Genomic DNA, 13,679 nt, shown 5'->3' with positions numbered 1-13,679 from the left:
CTGTGCAAAAAGAAATAAACATTTAAAAATCTTCTCAAAGGGGGGCGCGGTGGCGCAGTGGGTTGGACCGGGTCCTGCTTTCTGGTGGGTCTGGGGTTCGAGTCCCGCTTGGGGTGCCTTGCGACGGACTGGCGTCCCGTCCTGGGTGTGTTCCCTCCCCCTCCGGCCTTACGCCCTGTGTTGCCGGGTAGGCTCCGGTTCCCCGCGACCCCGTATGGGACGAGCGGTTCCAAAAATGTCCGAAATCTTCTCAAAAGAAGTACATATGGACCAGAGTAGCTGAACCATGATCCATAAGGGCCACACTGTGGAAATGGGATTTTTTTGTCTTTCAAAAAGCAGCTGATCTACTGAACACCTGAAACAACAGAGGAGCTGAGTTATCTAAATAATGAAATCAATTAAGAGATGCAATAACCAGAGCATCACCATGCATCAAGCTCCAGGGCTCACCTCCATTAGCATAGACTGTTGCCATCTAACCTGCATGGACCTCAGCTTTGTTTTTTGTGTCTTTTTTTGGTCTATTACTTACCTTGAGTTGCCTGATTTTTGTATAATTCTACACGGTGTTGCTTCTCCTGGGCACTAAACAGTCTTCTTGCTTTGTCTTTGCAGATGGGACATCCATGCTCTGCATTTCCTCCGTGAGGGAGCTGCCTGGCCAGATGCTGGAGTTGTACCAGCAGGGGTTTGTTCTGGCGGCCGTGCACCCCTTCATCCACCCTTGTAGCTCCGAGCCAGCCAGTGCACAGCGTCTACTCTACAGGGCTGTCCTGATCCGGCACTCAGACAAGTAAGGGAGACTAAGGGTGGGTTGATGGTGGTTGGGAGGAGGGTCCACCAGCTCCATTTGATCTGTGGGCCTACAGCTTTCTAAATAGATTTTAATTAGCTTCTGATTTACTCTTAAAGCACAGAAATACGTTGATTTGCTGTTCCAGATAATTTCTTAAAAAAGCAATTAGATACTGAGATGAAGTGAAATCGAACACACCCTGCAGCCTTTGTGGACCAGAACTGCTGACCCCTGCCCTAGCGGCATCACTCATCCTGCCTCTCCAGTTCTCAAAACATCTCAAGCTAACTCAGGCATCCAGGATTTGAGGCCTATATGTAAGCCTTTGTCTCAAAACATTAGTCTGGTCTTGTTTTCAGCCTGTTTTCTCTCTATCTCTGCTTACACATATGCTGTTTTTACACACTGAGACAAAATGATTTATCTTTGTGTCACATTTGATCTTCAACCCGGTTTTAAAGCCTTCATGGCTATAATGTTGATTCAGCAATAGCTGTTCAAACAACGACATCCATTTTCTTTGAGGACAGGAATTTCGGATAAATATTACGGCAGCTATTGTTTCATACACTGATGGTTTATGGAGGTATTTGCTCCTTAAGTGTTTGACTCGAGCCTTGTCGGTTTCTATCAGGGAATCATCTGGTTTCAGGGTGAGATTGTAGCAGTTGTTTATGACCAGCTTAACATTAGATTTTAGAACAAACATTTTTATCTGCTTGCTTTTAAGACTGAGGAAAGATTTTACGTTTAGGCCAAGTATCAAGTATCTACTGAGTTGCACAAAGAGCCTTTCTGCACAGACAGGACTTTCTTGAATGTCACAAAGGTCCCACTTATAAACTTCATTCCATGTGCTCACCAAAACAAGCGTGTGACCACCGCTGACGATTGCCGGGAGCGGTGTCTGCTTCTCCCAGTTCAAGGCCATTGGAGTAGCCACATTCCAGGCCACTGCTACCAGACTCCAGTATCTCTGGAATCCACCCCCCACCACCAATCTAATTTACAGTCCAGGAATCTATTGTGAATTCCTCAGAAATGAATCCATAATTCAAAACGTTATCCGCACTGAGCTTCACATGAACACTTTTAGATTGTCATTTCACTGGGGCCATATTTTAATCTCTCGTTCCTGTGTTGTTGCTTGCTGTAGATAACGTTTTCCTAAGAATATTGCACTAGCAGATGTAGAAAAGAGCTGAGAAATGGTATTCTCACTTGGTAATATCTTCTACCTGAGGTAGTCATGTCAATTTTATTTGAAGTACTGAATAATAATTGAGCCATGAGCACAATACAGGCTGATTGTAAACCGATGTACAAAAAAAGCAAGACTACGTTGTCATGGATGAACAGTTAATAGAGGCCAGGATCAGCTGAGAGTCTTGTCTGTCTTGAATAAAGCCCCCTTTTGATGAAAATGAGTCCTTTCTCCATGCTCCCTCCTTCCTTAGGAATCCCAGTCATCAAGGTCATGGCCTAAGCACTGAGTTTTCGCTGCCACATCTCCCTAACACATCCCCCACCCAGCCAAACCCAACCTCAACACCGCTGAGTTAAACAGGCAAAGAAGTGAGATTTAGCATTATTGGCAAGGCTCAGATTAACATGGATGGAAAAAAATCTGACCTTTTTTGTGATACTGAAACAATAGGAAAAGCTGGTGGTTATAAGTTTTTCTAAGAATGATGCCTTCCGCATTGAAGAGATAATAAAAAGAAAAAGGGTACCTAAAGACAGCCTGTGGATCACAGTAAAGGTGAGGAGAGAGGGAACGGAGGAAGGACGCAAATCCTTTGATGGCTCCTGCCAAACACCCCCGCTGAATCGCAGCATGCATCCCTGTAAACGGCAGCTCACATCAGCATTAGTCTCGAGGGGCCGAAGCCAGAAATCAAAGAGCAAACTGTTTCTCTCTTAGCTAGCAAAAAACGGAGAACAAAACAAGGGAGAAACTGCAGAGAAAGGCATGTTTTTTTCCTGGCTTGCTTAGAACAAACTGACCCCTATAACACCAGCTAGCTAAAAGGAAGCAGTACGATTGCGAATGTTTAGCACAACGTAGCATTGCGTAAATGCTTTATCGTAACTTGCTGCGCTGTGACACTCCGAGTTCCTCTGGATGAAATGCCAACCGTTCTCCGGTCCCATCATCCGTTCTAAAGCCTCTGTCCATGGGGCAATTGCTGCACATTAGAATGGAATTGTTACTATTATTCCCAGAGAAGGATATTTAGCCAAGGACTAAATGTGCACTAGTGGTGTATGTCTTTTGAAATAGAAATGCTGTTTCTTTCAACGTTAAGCAAATTGCTTAAATTGCTTCTATAGCTTTACCTATAAATTGCATATCTATAAACACAGCAATGGAAAGCTCTTGTAGTACTACGGTTAGAAGCACTTAATAACAAAATAGACATTTTTTGTATTAGATTCTTGTCAGTAAATCAGTCTGGGCTAAATTCCACTGGCAAAGAATGGAAACCCCTGAGATTCGTGGGTACATTGTGAAAGGATCTACCGGCTAAGTCGCAATGGTATTTTTAAACTACATATAATTCATTTTAGAAAAGCTGGGAATAAAAAATATGTCCAAAATTTAATGTAGTTATTTTTAAACTGATTTTTTTAATGAGATATATGGAGAAAAGAAGTTATTAGCAAAGGCTAGTGGATACTTTCAATTGTCATGTACTAGTGCTGTTGCAACTGAGTTGCACAACTATCAATATTTCAGAACCCTATGTTTTCATAGAGTACTGTCAGGAATTTGTGGTGTGAACTTGCTGTTGGGATTTCATGGTTCTGATGCTCTATACTGTGAAAGAAATGACTCTGAGCCCCTGATCAGAACGGTGTGTACTTTAGCTCAAACCACCGATTCGGTCATAAACCTCCAGCCTCCTTGGACTCGTTTGGAGCGTACTTAATCCATACCTGCGGGCATGTGTCTGGAAGCCCTGGGTAGGTGGGGGCCCCCAGTCCTAATGTCAACAGGACAGGGTAGCGGACAGCAGGAAATAGAGCATCAGACCCTGCAGGAACAGAAGCACAATTCTGAGTGTTGAAAATAGAACTTTTCTGAGAATACATTAGCCCCAGCTCCCAAATGCAGACTAAAATAAATGCAAAATCAGGCCAAGATATTCATTTTGGGCATTACCTTCCTGGATGTATGAATATAAATGTTTTTGTTGTTTTAATTTGTAATCATGAAATATATATTTTTAACAGACTTTGAACATACCCTCTAAAAATATTGTGCTCCTACTGGGATCATTGTTAATGACTCACAACATACTATGTCCATGTCTGATCTTTTTAACTGACATGGCTTGAAGTGCTTTATGCTTAGTGACATGTAATCAATGTCTTTCAAAGCTTACTTTATGATTATTTATTTTAGACAGTTTCAGTCAAGTGGGCAGTATCATTCAGTACAACTGAAAGTGTTCAGTCCAAAGTAATTCAAGGCAAATGTGTTCAATAGCACACTGATCATTCGAAAGGTACCCTCTTCAATAGGATTCACTTCAGATGTGTATGATTTTATTACCCAAAATACACTGGCTTCTGTGAGTATGATTGTTTTATGTTTCTTCACTATCACAGCTTTGTCTGTCTCTAACGAAGACAGGGCCGCTGTTCTCTCTTTCACTTTCTACAGTGTTGAGAGGCCAGAGGCCAAGAGTGATAACCGCCTGGAGATGGAGATGTGTCTGTCAGCTGATCAGGTCCCCAGTGTTGAGCTCATACAGGGTTATCTGAAACGGGTAAGATGAGAGATGCAGTCACCCTTATGTGTGGCGATTTTATCAACTGCTCAGCTTCAGCTGAACTGGTATATTAATGTCTACATTGGATTTAAGGTACATTGATGTGACACAATTACCTAGTCAAAAATGATTTTGGATCCAGAGGGAAAATGCAAGGTGTCAAATGTGTGTTTCAGTTCAGTATAAATTGCAGAAAAAGCTTCCTGCAAATGACTTTTCTGAAACATTGTCATATTTACATTCATTCATTTAGCTGATGTTTTTCACCAAAGCAACTTACAACGTTGCACTACTTACAATCATTTACTTTTTTGTACAGCTGGGTAATTTTACTGGAGCAATTTAGGGTAAGTACCTTGCTCAAGGATACTGCAGCTGGAGCTGGGATTCAAACATGTGACCTTTGGGTCCAAAGGCAGTAGGTGTAACTAGAATGCCACCAGCTGCCCGTACAGATGACATGTATATACATGATTTAATCATTTAATACTGTTGCGTAATACCATAAATCTATGGGTTTTTTTTGTATCTTTCAGTTGTCCAGGAAAGATTTTTTTTATGTCTTTATGACATTTTTACTTGCCTCCCAGTATTAATGGAGACATCTGATGCTGTAAATGACCTTTTGGATAATTATAACTGTTAAAACTGTTAGCTTGTAAAAGACATGTTGTATTGTGACCAGGACAATCAAGTTACAGGATACATACAATTGAACTACCCTTTATTTGCATAATTACATTTTAACATTATTGTTGCATTTTCATGCAGTAACCAGTCAATTATTTCTCTAAGATGGCTATTTTCCTGAAAAGGTCACTTTCCTGAAAAGTACTGCAACATGGCCCTTTCACATTCATGTGCTTGTCTTTAACCGGTGTGCTACCTGGTGTGACTCAAAACTTTAGGATCTGAACTGTCAGGCACTGATACAATGTCCACAGGTCTGTGGGTGGTTGATATTATAGTCAGTGTTTGATACTATAGAGCCTTAAGCTGATAACTACTATTGAATTTTGAGGTCATGGGGCTATAAAAATTGTCTTTTTCTTACCATTCTTAGAGAAAATATTAATTTTAAAGAAAACCGAAAGGATTCAATATATCTAAATACCACATTTACATGACTGCAACATTAAAAGGTTATTATTTCTGGAGATTGCTCTCAATTGTTACAATCAAAATTAACATAGAAATGTCATTGTGAATGTCATTCAAGATGTTTGCCTTTATGAATGATGTTTGACTGATATAAATGTATTATTATTTTAGAAATGTTTGACGATGCATAAAGCCATAGTTGACAGGAAATGTCAGAAATAATTTGTAACAGAAAAAGATCAGTGTAAAGATAGTTCTACACCTCATGTCTTTGAATTATTGTCCAAGAATACATCAGTTGGTTTTTTCTTACTTTCTTTTCCACACATGCAAATCTTCTTGACAGTCCACAATAGCATCATTTAAATACTGCACATGAAAACAGGGCACATTTTCTATGAATTTAGTGCTCAATTACCATTCTTATCTTTTAATTCTTTTCCCTCTTTTATTACTCAACAATACCCTTTTCCAATACTGTAAACATTACATTTATTCATTTAGCAGATGCTTTTCTCCAAAGCGACGTACATCTCACAGAAAATACAATGTGTTCATTACATCAGCAGGAAGAGAGACTGAGATGCAGACATGTGATTCTTAAGTGCAATTGGTCTTTTACCACCATATGAATCGATGTACATAACACGAGTCGCTGTATAAAAATTGATTGGAATAATAAGAATAAGAATAAGAATAATATAGCTTCACAAGGATATCACAGGTATCAATAGCATAACTGCACAAGCAAAACTGTCTAAATTTTCTTAAACTGTAACAATATTTCCAGACTTTCATTAATTATTTCTGTTGTTGTAGAATTCTCTTTAGAAGCTCTATAACATCCAGAGTGGCCTGCAAATTTTAATACATCTAAATGTTTTATCAGTTTAATGTAGGTTAAGTACTTTTACCAAAGGTACAATGACAGGGTAGCCAATAGCCTGTCATCATGCTGCTTTGTTAAAAGAAGAATTTGTTGAGCTATTTTTTTCTACAATACTCTTGTCTTATCATTAGGCTGTACAGTGGAATATAATCAACTAAATCTAGACAGGAATTTTTTTTAATTAAAATGTGAAAGTATATGACATTTTTGTGTAACTGAAACCTTGCTTTCTCATGTTTTTCATCCCACTGACTGCGTATGCTCTTGTTTCTGTCAGATCCAGGATGCTGCAGAACAGGGAATTGCATTTGTTGGTTTTGTTCAGCAGCCCAGCAGAGCACTCAATGTCCTGGGACAAGAAGACCCAGATGAAATTTCACTGTCCCTTCACTCAAGCCCTAGTTCTGTCCAAGGGTCAAAGGCTGAACAAAACCAGGATCCTGAGCAACAGAGTCCATTGGAAGAACAAGACCTTCAAACAGAGATTGAAACAAAAACCAGAGACTCTGAGTTTGAAGAGGTGGTGTTAAATGACACTGAGGCCCAGACTGGGAACACTGGGAGCACTGGTGACAGAGCTGAGGAGCTCTCTAAAGGTCAAGTGTCTCCATCACCAGACATCCTCCCATCAACAGACGACCACCCACTGGAAATAACGGACAATAACATCATGCCGGATAACAATAATAAAGCAACTGCACAGGAAATAGCTAAAGACAAAGAGACACAACCTTCTCCGCCAAAAAAGGGTGAGTTTACATTCACATTTACATTTATTAATTTAGAAAACAGTTTTCTCCAAAGAGTCTGGCTTTTTCCACAAATTTAAATTTCCTGAAATGTAGAAATAAATAAATACAGAAGTACATACATTGAATTCTTTGAGTCCTATGGATATACTGGAATAACAATAGTGATTCTACATGACCTCTTCCTAAAGCTTCCTCCCTAAAGCCACCATTAACCTGACCCAAAGCAAGGTTTGCATAAGGTCTTATTATATAAAAGTGCCGTTATATGTACAAGCCATGTGTTTTTGTATACAAGAAAAATGTTGTGTCATAACTAAACTGACAGTAGGAAATTGTAGGCCAGAAAAGCTCAGTAATGTCACCAAGATATAGAAAAGTAGATTCATTGTTCAAATGTTTGCATATTTGCTAAGCTTCGTAGTGACGAAGAATTATTGTGAAATGGTCAGAATCAAAGACCAGACAGATTGAAAAAATGGCTCTAACTTATACCATGTGCACCTGCAGCACACAGACCAGTTTCACCTGTATGGATGTCATACAGAGAACACTTCACAGCTGCATAACACAGCTAAAAATCTTTCTGGTTGCTCCTGTTCATTCATCTTAAGCCAGTCGTCTTCTACATGTCTCTCTGTTGGTGATGGTTGGAACCAGCTTGTGTGTTGGTCAAAGGTCCTTTGCAATCTTCTCCGCGCTGCACCCAATTTTTTTATGAGACATTCCAAAACTCAGTGCTGAGACATCCCCGGTCTGTTTGCATTTGCCAGTGTAAACTGAAATCGCTTCCAGTCAGTGTGTGTGTTTATACCAGTCTTGATCTAATCCTTTGATTCTAGTGCAGTCAGTATTTAAAGCAGAATCTACAACAGAGGATCCGTATCTGTCTCTCTGAGTGCAGCTTCCCCAGGAGAAACTGGTCTTATCTGCCTCAGGATAAGCCCTTGTATGTATTTCTGTGAGAACCACATGCCTGTTCGTTGCTTATACTACAGACCATGAGTATGAAACCAAAATTTCAAGAAGGGTAGGACTTGGAATAAATGGCAGAGAGAAAGCAGCAGCATCTTGCATATATCAATAGCTTTGAGGGAAAATAGCAACAGAAAGTGGAAATACACACCTCCCTCCTAAATTTACGCAAAAATAGACAAGGGCAGTGAAGAAAAAATGTTGTGGTGTTACAGTAAATTACGATTTATTGCGGAAAGTTGTTTTGAAGTTTGTCATTTTTTATTTGCACAAATTCTGAGAAGAAACAGGTGTGAGTATGCTCTAAGGGAAGTGTGATCGTTGCAATTCAATACCCGAATGTGAATTAAATTGTACTGTAATTTTTTTATTCTGTTGTATTCCACTCTCCATATATAACTTAGGGAAGGAAATTTTCCTCCTCCAAGGGCACGAATAAATACAGTAGCTCATCAGTGAGCATTTACTAAGTCAGACGTTACTGTTGCAGTTGTAAGTTTTCTCATTCAGGTCCCACAAGGCATTTTTGGAGCTTGACCTCCATTTCTTCAGCAACGATCTTGCCATATTAATTAGTAACATTTTAAGTAAGCACAACAGTTAAATGACAGTAATTTCTTAAGAGGTGAGAGGCAGTCTGATACCGCTTTAAGGTACAAATGTCAGAAGACACGTGCCTGAGTTTGCTTTTTTACAGAGAAATCTGACATTTAACTGGGCCAGACAGGTTGGAGTTTCAGAGCGGCATGGAGACAACAGAACGAAACATTTTAAATTTATTTATAGTGTCGGGGAGTTCGCTGAGTTTGACACCTGTCTCATACTTCCTCCCAACACTTAAATCCAGAACATCACCAAGTAGGCTCAGTGTGTAACTCACTGTGAACCAGAAAGAAAAATAGTCCACTTTTTATTTCCACATTCAGTTCAAGCGTCACGAATGGCAGGAACCCGTGCATTCAGCGTTTGCTTACTGCATCGCTTGCCCTGAATTAGTCATTCTTGTCAAGACCCTGCGTGATACAGAGTTTAAACCATTACCACAACAAGGAAATTGTTTGCTTGCTTCCTTTATTTTGTGCCCAGTGGGGTCAAACTGTGAAACTTTTCTCTATCTGCAAAACTTGCATGTTTGTGTCATGCAAATTGACATCATTTGCTCTGAGCCACCAAAGTGCCTGAGAGGTTATTGGTTTATATTTAGTGACTGTTGTCATTGCAGATTTTCATGTAAAACATTGTGTGTTGTCCTTATACAGAGTTGAAGGGTAACTGCTCAGTCTCCTTTGCAGTATCACGTTACTCACTCACTCGTTTTGTTCCCACCAATTTCTGTAAAAAAAAAAATTAAAATTAAATGAAACCTGTCTAAGGGGGCGCGGTGGCGCAGTGGGTTGGACCTGGGCCTGCTCTCCGGTGGGTCTGGGGTTCGAGTCGCATTTGGGGTGCCCTGCGACGGACTGGCGTCCCGTCCTGGGTGTGTCCCCTCCCCCTCCTGCTTTACGCCCTGTGTTGCCGGGTAGGCTCCGGTTCCCCGCGACCCCATATGGGACAAGCGGTTCAGAAGGTGTGTGTGTGTGTGTGTGAAACCTGTCTAAATGAAGTAGTTTTGCACAGTCAGGGATTTTTTTTTTTTTTTGAGAAAAGTCATAAGGTTGCAACTTGCAGAGGAACTTACAGAACATTTTTAAGAAAAATTGAGGTACAAACTTGTAAGACAGAGAGAGAAAAAGAAAAACCAAACTAAAAATTTAAAGAAAAGCAGCCTATGCTGTATGTTTCGGCTCTTTTCCCCTCAGACAAGAGCTGAACTTCTACAATTTCTAAAACATGAGATGTACGTCGCTTTGGAGGAAAGCATCTGCTAAATGAATAAATGTAAATGTAAAACATAACTGATACTTCATTTCAGTTTAAAAGAATTGTGCAAGTATAACAAACATTTTTACAGCACTGTAACTTCTAATATTGTTATATTGTCGGTTATTTGTTGGGGGTGCGGTGGCGCAGTGGGTTGGACCGCAGTCCTGCTCTCTGGTGGGTCTGGGGTTCGAGTCCCGCTTGGGGTGCCTTGTGACGGACTGGCGTCCCGTCCTGGGTATGTCTCCTCCCCCTCCAGCCTTACGCCCTGTGTTGCCGGGTAGGCTCCGGTTCCCCGTGACCCTGTATGGGACAAGCGGTTCTGAAAGTGTGTGTGTGTGTGTGTGTGTGTGTGTGTGTGTGTGTCGGTTATTTGTAGTCAATGTGAGCTGAAATTTTACTGCAGTTTTCACAGACTTTGAGGGGTCTGTTCATCTTTGCTTTGGTAGGGTCCTAAGAAAGTCTATCATGTAGTTTGAAAGCTGAATATTTGATTTACATTAATTTGTAATGGGTAAAGAAAAAAATAAAAATGACTGAAGTAAAAAAATTTGCAAAGATAATTTTATCTCCAGTTTGTATATAAAGGTACGGTAAATGCATATATTCAATAACCTCAAAGAAAAAGATCATGCTCATCAACACAAAATTAGAAAATGATTCAACGTAGGGCAAGATTGATTACAAACAGTGATACATGCATGTTTTCAGGAGAGAGGAAAAAAACTGTTCATTATTTAGAAGTACTAGACTATGGTAGTTTGGCCTGGAGTCTGCTGTAGGGCCCGTACCTGCTGTGGAGCAAGGCTGTTCAGATCTCTACTGGGGCATCCTTGACAGCATATAGGAAGTGATAAACTGTGTTAGGGTGCCTTGACCGCACATAGATGTAGCATGTTAATCAATCAGGCTAATCTTGGGCACTGCTGAATGTTCTTTTTTTTTCTGTTAGTTTAACTGTATTTAAAGCTATTTGCATTAAAAAGCTTCACTTCTCAGCTTTTTGCTATAAGCCCACATTAAAAGAGGGATTAAAAGATCCAGCAGTGAGAAGAGTCTCTTTGCCAGTTTCTGCAGAAACAGCTCTGGATCTGTTGGGAGCAATTGGAATGTCAATTTGATTATCTGAGGTCCTGAACTGACTCCACTCTTCACCTAAGCAACTCAGGTAACAGCTTATGTAGAACACACACAGAGGGGCTTTTTCACCACAGTCGACTTGTCTAACTCTAAAGGTGAAAGGTACTAAATGAGTCGTGCACTGAAAGCTAATCATGTAGAAGCCACTTCAGTAAAATCATATGAAACAGTTGCGGTTCTTCTAAGGAACTTTGTGCTTTAGAGAGCAAAATGAGGAAAAAGAAGAAATAGTGAAATAGAAATAGAAGAGAACAGTTTAGAAAACATCCCGTCTAGAAACAGCAGGGTAACATTGGATTTTGTTTCTGTGGATACGCAAGGGCTGTTTTCCTCTCTTACACCACTGACTCAAAAAGTGACCCACTTCAGGCAACCTTTTGAGCTGGACTGAGAGATGATTTCCCCTGACTTGCTGAAAGAAGCTCCCATCCAGCTGATGAAAGTGTGAGGCCCAGACATAAGGGTAATATCGCTTGAGTTTACAGCCTTCCCCGAGGACAAGTTGTCCGACAAAATTCTTTGTGCAAGTTTTGCTTAGGACAAATGACTCCGAGTTGTGCAACAAAAGATTTGAGAACCGCAGCTGTAGACTTTCAGGGTTTGTCTGGTGGGTGAGGACAGTGCAATCTGGCAGCTCATTGCTGATGAAAAAATATTTGGTAAACAGTGCAAAAACTGTCTCTGTGTCTTTGTTCATTTTGCAACAGTTTTTTGTGAAACTCATCCCTCTTGCATGTTGCAAGCATAAACGCTATCTGTTTTTTCAGATGTGAGGTTACAGAGTGCAGAGTTCTTCTAGGGCTTCAGGAGCTCAGATTAATCACTATTGTAAAGTCTGCACTTTCTCTCCTCTCCACATTTCTAGGACTTGAGCTCTTTGCCCTGTTCAACCACCCTGGGACGGGCCAAGGACTGCTGAAGTACTACACGGTGAAGGTTCCCCTCCGAGTCCAGGTCCGGGATGAGGAGGTCGTCATGGTGGAAGCCAGCTGGTTGGATCACATGACCCAGCACTTCAACAGTGGTTCATCACTGGTCGATGGATACTTCCACCTCGGGAGCAAAAACGGTACGGAAAAGCAAGAGCGGCTACCTAATTTCTCCACAGAAACCTGGGGAATACTAATAATCCTCTCATGTTTCAGTTTGAATGGTAACACAGCAGTCAAGGGCACCCACTGGCTGAAAGGGTTTGGGGATCAGCATGGGAAGAAGATGAGGCCGCTGAGCTCAAAACTCAACTGAAACACTACTGCCACTTTCTAAAGTATGGCACTTCATCTTGATCGCTCCTCTGTCAACCCGGTTGTGCAAACGGGCGTCGTATTTAATTAATCACTTGAAAGAAATGCATCAGCAACTCTGAAACACAGATAATTAAGCCGATATCAAATTTGCACATCTTTGCATATATTATGTTTGGAGAGGCATGCAATTATTATTAGTTCTCGCCATCTGTATTGATTGACATCCACGTTGCACACCGAAGGACTGCAGGGGAATCCAATGTAGCATTGTGTATGAACGCCATATAGTCAGAGAATTGGGCTATTGACAAAGATAAAAACTTTCAGCTGAAAAAAGGAAAAGAAACAGATTTTTTTCTTTTTAATCCTGGCAGAGACCAAAGAGACTCGAAAGAAAAATAAAGACATTCCTTAAAAAACCCAACAAAAATGCATCTCCTTCAAAAGCCTTGTTCCACTTCAGTGATTCACCCTTTCATCCTTTTTGGCAAGTGCCTCTAGTTTCGTGATTGTTTGCCTTCTGAGCTCAGCTCCTTAAATACCTTTCTGCTGTGTAGTTATCACATGGTCAGGGCAAGAGGTCTTAGTGACCATGGCTGAATCATGTAGCTTGAACTGTGGTTTGTGGTGCAAATCTTTGTCTTCTTATGGTAGAAAAGCCTCTAATGTTCAAAAACAACAGTACTCTAAAACCAATCTCAAGTTGAAACATGCACAAAGGGAAAAGAAAACTGGAGTCTCTTCCAGGGTGTATTCAACCTGTAGTTTGCTGAGGGTCATCAGCAACACATCCCAGAGAAGTGCTGAAAATGGATGGATGGATGGATGGATGGATGGGTTATTGTTATTGAGACTGATATGGAGGCATTTGCATGCACCCATCCAACTGTTGCAAAGCACCTCCATAAGTCACTTGCAGAAAAATCTGCAGATATAATAGCCAAGGATTGAAAAACACGCTCCCTGTGTGTGTTAAAGCAAATTGGCTGTGAACCTATTATGGATGTGCAACTTTATGAACTTTGCATGGTCATTTCGATTGTATTCAAAGCAACACTGAAAAGAAGAATTCCTTGGAGTCTCCTATTGGGCAATATCAAAGTACAGACCCCCTTTTTCATAAGGCATTAATACCAAAAC

At 40.7% G+C, this 13,679-nt stretch overlaps 1 protein-coding gene across 3 annotated transcripts in view; it reads left to right on the top strand.

The window, feature by feature from the left end:
* Positions 1 to 13,679, top strand: part of rftn1b (raftlin, lipid raft linker 1b) — a 54,649-nt gene that overhangs the window by 20,210 nt on the left and 20,760 nt on the right. For all 3 annotated transcript variants that reach the window (XR_001965586.2, XR_001965587.2, XM_018740710.2), the window contains exons 3-6: positions 619 to 796; positions 4,470 to 4,575; positions 6,846 to 7,317; positions 12,158 to 12,361. Coding sequence is in view for 1 of the 3 variants with exons in the window: in XM_018740710.2 (XP_018596226.2) it covers positions 619 to 796; positions 4,470 to 4,575; positions 6,846 to 7,317; positions 12,158 to 12,361 (960 nt within the window). In the remaining 2 variants the exon portion in view is untranslated. The remainder of the gene's footprint in view (positions 1 to 618; positions 797 to 4,469; positions 4,576 to 6,845; positions 7,318 to 12,157; positions 12,362 to 13,679) is intronic.

Source organism: Scleropages formosus, chromosome 18 (genome assembly GCF_900964775.1).
Source record: "Scleropages formosus chromosome 18, fSclFor1.1, whole genome shotgun sequence".
NCBI lineage: Eukaryota > Metazoa > Chordata > Actinopteri > Osteoglossiformes > Osteoglossidae > Scleropages > Scleropages formosus.
The sequence above is the reverse complement of the archived record's forward strand: the minus strand, read 5'-3'. Positions and strand labels throughout refer to the sequence as shown.